The sequence below is a fragment of the Nicotiana attenuata genome, unplaced genomic scaffold (genome assembly GCF_001879085.1).
Source record: "Nicotiana attenuata strain UT unplaced genomic scaffold, NIATTr2, whole genome shotgun sequence".
Taxonomy (NCBI): domain Eukaryota; kingdom Viridiplantae; phylum Streptophyta; class Magnoliopsida; order Solanales; family Solanaceae; genus Nicotiana; species Nicotiana attenuata.
The window spans coordinates 324159-332252 of record NW_017670630.1 but is presented as its reverse complement, the minus strand read 5'-3'; the positions used below and the strand labels follow the sequence as shown (position 1 = coordinate 332252).

The 8094-nt window shown below is 42.9% G+C and overlaps 1 protein-coding gene across 1 annotated transcript; it reads left to right on the top strand.

Annotated features, from left to right (window-relative positions):
- Positions 1-578: 578 nt before the first annotated feature.
- Positions 579-1072, top strand: LOC109241692. Its single transcript, XM_019408456.1, has 2 exons — positions 579-623; positions 710-1072. The coding sequence occupies exons 1-2, from the start codon at positions 579-581 to the stop codon at positions 1070-1072; spliced, it is 408 nt and encodes a 135-aa protein (XP_019264001.1).
- Positions 1073-8094: the final 7022 nt, after the last annotated feature.

Sequence of the window (8094 nt, the reverse complement as noted above, 5' to 3'; positions counted from 1 at the left end):
CATGTCACGCATCGGCATATGGCGGACATTTTGGAGGAGTCAGGACGACAATAAAAGTTCTAGAAGCCGGGTTCTACTGGCCAACCGTGTTTAAGGATACACATCAATGGGTGAAGGGTTGTGATGAATGTCAGCGAACCGGGAACATCTCCCGTCACCATGAGATGTCCATGAACCCAATTCAAGAGGTTGAAGTGTTCGATGTATGGGGGATAGACTTCATGGGCCTCGCGTCAGCTCCTTTGGCTATAAGTACATACTTGTTGTTGTAGATTACGTGTCCAAATGGGTGGAAACTGCAGCACTCCCCACCAATGAAGCAAGGGTGGTGGTGGGTTTTTTGAAGAAGAATATATTCACCCGTTTCGGGATCCCGAGACGTATTATCAGCGACGGAGGCACTCACTTCTGCAATCGAGCCTTCGAGAAATTGCTAGCAAAGTACGATGTGCGCCACAAGGTGGCAACCCCATATCATCCTCAGACCAGTGGACAGGTCAAAGTGTCGAATAGAGAAATAAAGAGTGTGCCGACCAAGACTGCGAACGCCACAGGAACTGATTGGGCAAAAAAGCTAGATGATGCACTATGTGCCTGCAGAACTGCTTTCAAAACACCAGTTGGTATGTCACCATACAAGATGGTGTTCGGGAAGGCCTGTCACTTGCCAGTGGAACTAGAACATAGAGCTTGGTGGGCATTGAAACAGCAAAATCTGGACATTAAGGTTGCGGGCACAAGTAGAGTCACAGAATTGCATGAGCTAGACGAGTTCCGATTTCTTGCTTTCGAGAGCACGAGGTTATACACGGAGAGAATGAAGAGGTTGCACGACAAGAACATTGTTGAGAAAAATTTCAATCCCGGAGACATGGTGTTGCTTTGTAACTCAAGATTAAGGCTATTTCTGGGTAAACTCAAGTCACGATGGTCTGGACCATTTCGGGTGGTCGAAGTGCTCCCTTCAGGTGCCATAGAGATTGCCTCAGAGAATGATTCCCACACATTTAGAGCCAATGGGCAAAGATTGAAACCATATGTGGGCTTGGATGAAACCAAGGAAGTGCAGTGATCCATCTGACTGAACCTCAGACGTCGAGCGAGCCTTAAATGCGCTCATATGCATCGTGCCGCGACGTTAAATCAGGCGCTGCATGGGAGGCAACCCATTGACTTGTTGTAACTATCGTGCCACGACATTAACTAATACGTTGGTTGGGAGGCAACCCAATGCGTAGTGACTTTAGAGTAGTTAGAATTTTTCTTTTTGATTTTAGTAAGTACTAACCAGTGCAGGTGAGCTTGGGCGAGTGATAAGTCCATCAGACGCTGAAGGAACAGGTAAAAAATTTGAAAAAGTCTCGAGTCCCAGGAGCGCGGCTGCGATTGGACCACGCTTGGGCTGCGCAGATGGCAAAACCTTCTGTTTTAGGCCGTGCTCAGACCGCGCATATGGCCAAGTCTTCTGTTTTCCTAGCGCGGCCGCGCTCGAACCGCGCTTGGACCGCACAAGTACCGTTCCGCCTGCTACTTTGCATAAGTTAACATTTTTTTCTTATTTTGTATTTTAATTGTATTATTTTGTTTACCCCAACCCTAACTTTCCCCCCCCCCCCCCTCTTCCACTATCACACCTTAAACCCCTCTTCTCCCCCCCCCCCCCACGATTAAGTCCCCTCCCTCTCCACGCAAGCACGCCCCTTTCCCATTACCAAATAATCCCAGCCCTAATACCCCCAATGTTCAACGCCAATTCCATCCCCAGCACTCTTCTTCTTCACTTCTCACAATCTCCTCCCACTTCAGGTAAGGTTTTCTTTTTGCCAATTTTTGTTGGGTTTTCTTTTGAATTCTTGATTATGTAGTAGTTTTTCTTCTCTTTTCTTATAAGTGATTTGTAGTGCATACGTAGTACTTGTGGGCGGTGGTATTTGTAGAATTGTATCTCTTACCTTAGTTGGGTGAATTTGGGGCAATTGTGGTGGTCATTGGGTTACAACATGATTAATTGGGGGCTCCGGTGAATGATGCCCACAACGTGTTTGTTAAAATGCCACAATGAGTGTCAATGATAATTGTGACAAATTGTGAAGTCTGAGTAACCGCAGTTGAGTCACAGCATTTATGTTGTGCTAATGATATTCTTCTTCCAGGTATTATGGCACCCTCCAGGAAATGCCGAACCACTGGTACTTCATCCAGCGGTCAAGCTGGATCCTCCAAAGCACGCGCTTCAGCTCCTGCTCTTCCTTTTGATAGTAACAAGTTCGTCTCCGCCGCGGCTTAGGACCATTTTGCTGATAAGGCCTCCAAGAAACCAATACTGGAGAGGGGTATGGATAGAGGGTCGCTCCACCATGGCTGTCCCAACTTGTACAATGAGCTGGTCAGGCGTGGGCTACAAATTTTTCTTTGAAGAACGAGATAATGGGAATTTGATAGTTGTGCGCGAGTTCTATGATAACTTTAAAGAACATGCGAATGGTGTAGTAACAGTGCGCAAGAAGGCTGTGGATTCCTCTATTGAGGCTATTCCGAGAATATACCGGTTGCCCGCACCTGTGGCAGAAATGGAGGATTTTTTTGAAGCCTATGGCAGAAAATACACTCAGTGGGAGCTATTCTCTGAAACAATTTGTGTGCCAGGCAAGGAGATTGTATGGATGAAATATGGGCATAAGTTCCATTCAGCGGCACTCACCTTTGAAGGGAAGTGCTAGCTGTATGTCATCAACAACCGCCTGCTCCTGTCCTCCAACACCACAGAAGTGAATGCCCCTCGAACTGAATTAGATTGGTGTTTTATAAATGGTTATAACTTTTACGTAGCCAGGCTTATTCACGAGGAGATGCTTACACGTTGTCCGGTGAAGAGGAATGGTTTGTTCTTCCCTTCCCTAGTCACTAGGCTTGGCTGGGCAGCTCGGGTGCCGGAAAATTTGAGTGTCGATGGAAAAGTGCAGAGAGAGGCAAAGTTTCGAGATGATAAGGTTACTACTGGGAAGGAACCTGTGGCCTGGTGGTGATGATAGTGATGACTCCAATGCATCTGAGGAGGAAGAGGATGAGCAGAAGGAAGTAAGAGTCGAGTCGCCCGCCCATGAGCAAGTTGCAGAAACTGCAGGACCATCTGGGGTTGGTCGGGTTACCCGATTAACTGCCTTAGAGCAAGAGATGGCAGGGATGCGTACCACTGTCGCAGACTTGGGGACGCGAGTTGATGCTTTGGCCACCCAGAATGCCAAATCTGAGAAGAAAATAATGGGTTGGCTGCGAGCTTTAGGTCATGCATGTCATCTGGACCCAGGGACGGTCTCCGAACAAGATTGATCCATCAAAGAAGTTCCTTTACCTCACATTTCTTTATTTTGTATGCCATGAGGACATGTCTTCTTTTTAAGTGTGGGGTGGGGATACTTCGGTGGATGTGTATATATGTAAGAACATGATTGTTTTATGGTTTCTTTTGTTTTGTGGCTTTGAGTAGCAGTCGAATTAGGTGAGTCGACTTGTCCCGACGACGAATCTCATTCGGCGGGGTTCGTGAGGGTCTAAGTCGATGTTAAAAAAAAACCAGAAATATGTTGAAATCTTCTTGATGACGGATCTTCTAGACAGTTTTCTTGAGGATTTTCTGTTATAGGTAGTGTAGTAACTCCCCCTTGGTTTTTCTTTGGGCCGCGGTTTTTTTCCAAGGGTTTTGCTAGAACCGGGTGTAGTTAGTTTTTATTTATTTTGTTTCTAGTTTTTATTTGGTACTTATGGGCTACGAGCTGAGATAGGATGAAAATCCCTTAGCGTTGTTACACCTGAACACAGTAGACACTAGAGTGTGACGCTTAGTCTCAGTTGTCTATTCTTGCTAGAGTGCCTTAAATTGTATGTTTGTAACTGACTTGAGTACTCAAACGAGAGTGTTTTGATAAGCCAATCTGGAGTGAGTCATGTGCCAAGTGTGTGTGAGTTGTATTGTATTCAATGCTCTGCCTTTGATGCCTTGAACTTGACCTGTGTGTTTGCAAAGCCAAATAATAGCTTTATTCAGTCTTAGAAGTGATATAGGCATTTCTTTGTTAAGCCAGATATATAAAGTAGACCCACCTAAATGCGATACATTGTAGTTAACCCGTTCAGCCTATAAGCCTGTTTCTTTGGCAACCACATTACAAACCTTACCCAATTGTTTGAACGGCCCATCTGTTTGAACCCCTTTACCTCCCGTGAGCACTTGAATGGTTATGAAATATGCAAAAGTTAAAGTGTGGGGTGGTGGTTTGGTTTTTGAGTGGAAGCAATGAAATAGAGAAAAAAGGTGCAGTGTTTTGAAAAATGAAAGAATAAGCGCCACTTAATCTCAAAAAAAAAGAGAGAGAAAAGAAAATAAGTAAATGTAGTCTTTGATAAGTAGTGACTTGATACAATTGCACCTAAAGGAGTTTGGGGAATTATAAATAGAAGTGTGGTGGAATGTCTGGTCTGACATAAGTATGGTTCTGAATGCGAAAGTGATTGTATTAAAAGTGCTTAGGGAGGTTAGTCACTATATCCAAATATATCCTACCCGTCCCGTAGCCTACATTACAACCAAATGAAGTCATAATTGATCTGAGATTGAATGAGCTCGATTAGTAGAGTAGTACACTACGGGCAAGCCTATGGTGCATCTTTGTGGCATATGAATGTTCTTTCTGAGAGTGAGTGAATTTTGTCTATCTGAGTTCCTAATTGTTCTTAATGTTATTACTTGTTGCACTACTCTCTTGCGGGATGTGAGGGCATTTGATTCACGAAGGAAAGGTAAGTCTTGACCTCTATAAAGAGTAATTTGAGTAAGTATGAATATTGCACGGCACGTGAGAGTAGACTCTTGAGGCAAAGATGTTACACTGCTAGACGCAACTTTGGTGATATGTTCTTGGTGTGATACGCTAGGGAATAGCTTAGTGAAGGAACCTTTGTCGAGTATGGTGGATTGCTCGGGGACTAGCAATGATTTAAGTGTGGGGTGTAGATGATAGGCTAGATTCATGAAGTTTGGTGACTATTTATGCCCGAACTTGACTACGCTTCACTGTTCTAGGAAGGTTAAATGATGATAAAATAGCTCAAATGTTATGTTTTGCAGGAGCAAGTCGTGCTTATGAGGACTTAGGACAGTGTTTGGAGCTAAATTAAAGCAAGTAAAGCCCCTCGGAGTTGAGTACGTGTGAAAGAATAATGAAAAGAAGAGATAAATAGCTGATCCAGTCTAGTGTGGGCCAAGCGCGGCCTTAGCATGGCCACGCTAGAGCAGAAGAAACGGGACAGTGTAGAACTCCATTTGCGTGACCCATGCGCGGTTCGAGCGCGGCCGCGCTAGACACTCTGAAACGCGGAAATTTTAGGGGTAAACTTGAATGTTTGGGGGCGATTCCACTTAACCTATAAGAGGTCCAGTTACCCCAAAAAGAGGATAATAAGGTTTTTATAGTTTTGTTTAAGGCAAGAAGAGGCAAGAGGCAAGGAGGATAATTCGGCATCGAGTTCTACCTTTCTTCCTTTTGTTTTTATCATTCATGATGAATTTTGTTGTTGTTATTATGAACACAATTATGAGTAGCTAATTATTTAGTCTAAGGTTTTGATGGAACCTGTTGAGGGATGAACTTTGATGGGCTAAAAGTCTTTTAATCTATGTTTTGATGATCTAACAAACTTTCTATATAGAACCAGATAAAGGACCTGAAGAATGCCTGGTACAATCATTCAAGTTAATCGACTCAAGATAATCTGGGCAGTGTGCCTTTAGATTCACAAGAACCAGATTAGGGACCTGATCCCTTGGTGTTCCCCTGACAGAAGTACAAGTCAACTATACAGCTGGAACGCAACTAAAGAAAGTGATTGTCCGCAACTGTACAAAGAGGAACACAACAGGGACCTTGTTCCTTAGGGTTCTCTGACAGAAGTATAAGTCAACTATACAGCTGGAAAGCAATTGCAGAAAGTGACTGCCTGCAACTGTGCACGCGACAGTGCATCAGACAGTGCAGCAGTCACTTCCCATTGGGAAGAGGCATGTTTACCCAAGAATTGACACCACCATTGTGAATTGACATCACCATGGTGATTTCTTTTGTAGTATAACAACCTGGTGCAAGGCATAAGACAACATTTGTGCATTCAGTGATATTCTCTCAAGCATTAAAGTGTTCATCCGGCATTGAAGTCACTGGTATGTAAAGAGCAAGAAAAAAACTCCAATAAAGGATCTATTCCACAAAGAGTCCATGTGTATCCGCAGTTGAGTTGTAATCTTGTTATTTGTTCTTCATTGTAACTCCTATCTTGCTTTCTTAGAAGTTATGTTTTAGGAAACCCAAAATCCGTAAACTTTTAGAGTTTATGTTGTGACTAGGTTTAGTCATAAGTTAATATCTTTGTTACAAAGAAGAGTGACAAACTGGCTTGTGGTGAGAATATCACAAATTAGTTGAAGTCTTTGTTACTAGAAAAGTGACAAAGTGGCTTGTGGTGAGAGTATCACAAGTTAGTTGAATTCTTTGTAACTAGGGAGTGACAAAGTGGCTTGTGGTGAGAGTACCACAAGTTGGTTGTATTGAATTCTTTGTAATAGAGTCATTACAAATTGGCTTGTAATAGGTGTTTACAAGTTAGTTGGATTTTTCCACGTAAATATCCTGTGACCCGTTTATGTACAGCATTATTGGCATTCTCAGCATAACCTCATAGAGAACCAGGTACTCTACTATTTGGTGGAACCATACAAACTAACAATTGGCATCAGAGCAGGTTCTTTCTAAAAGGTTAACACCTAGAAAGGATCTCAATGGCTGCTCCACCTAATTTTGAGGAAGGAAAATCAACCTACAGACCCCTAGATTCAGTGGTCAGTATTACGACTGGTGGAAGACTTGTATGCATGATTTTATAATGGCAGAAGACTCAGAGCTGTGGGACGTCATTTGTGATGGTCCACGTGTTCCTATGAAGAAACTTGGAGAAAATGGACCAATAGTGCCGAAAAACAGAAAAGAGTACAGTGTTATTGACAAAAAAGCTGTAGAAAAGAACTTTCGTGCGAAGAAAATGTTGGTATGTGGTATAGGACCTGATGAGTACAATAGAATCTCAGCATGTGATTCTGCCAAGGAAATATGGGATGTTTTACAAACGGCACATGAACGAACCACTCAGGTTAAAAAGTCCAAGATTGACATGCTCAACACAGAGTACGAGCCCTTCTGGATGAAGGATGATGAGTCTATACAGGATATGCACACCAGATTCACATCCATCATAAATGAGCTTCATTCACTTGGAGATGTTATTCCTAGAAACAAGCTTATAAGAAAAATCCTCAGTATCTACCTAGTTCTTGGGAAAGTAAGGTAAATGCCATCACTGAAGATAAAGATCTACAAACTCTAACCATGGATGAGCTGATTGGTAATCTGAAGACATACGAGATAAAAAGAAAGAAAGACAGTGAAAGGAGAGAGCCCAAGAAGGAAAAGAACCTGCTACTCAAGGCTGAAAGCAGTGACTCAGGTGAAGAAGATAGTGATATGGCCTATCTTATTAAAAGATTTCAAAAGATGGTTCGAAGGAGTGCTGGTATACCAAAAAGGGGCAGTTCAAGTAAGGCAAGGAACAATGATCTCTTTCACAGGTACGGAAAGCCAGGGCATTTCATCAAAGACGGTCCACTTGTGAAACAGGAGCAATACAAACAAAACCCTGACAAAGCAGCAAAAAGGAACCTGGTTCCAGACAAATGATTCAGTCGAAAAAGTGCAGCTAACAATATTGTGAAGCAGGCTCTTGCCGCTTCGGCAGACTCCTCCAGTGAATCAGAAAGGGAACCAGATGCAGAAAATAGTTCCGTGATGGCAGTGGAAACTGAAGAAAGGAAGTATGACTCGCTGTTCGCGCTGATGGCTCAGTCTGATGATGATGAAGAAGATGAAGATGATGAGGTAAATTTCAGGGATGTTCAGAGAAATCTGATGTCCTACTGTTCTAAGAAATTGATATCATTAGCAAATGTTCTAATTGATGCATATTATAGTCTTGTTAATGATAAGGATGTCC

Bases quoted from the DNA above. Each gene is read 5' to 3' on its own strand.
- LOC109241692 (XM_019408456.1), top strand. From the start codon at position 579: ATGATGCACTATGTGCCTGCAGAACTGCTTTCAAAACACCAGTTG. The intron at 624-709 runs GTATGTCACCAT...GCATTGAAACAG, and splicing joins TGCTTTCAAAACACCAGTTG to CAAAATCTGGACATTAAGGT.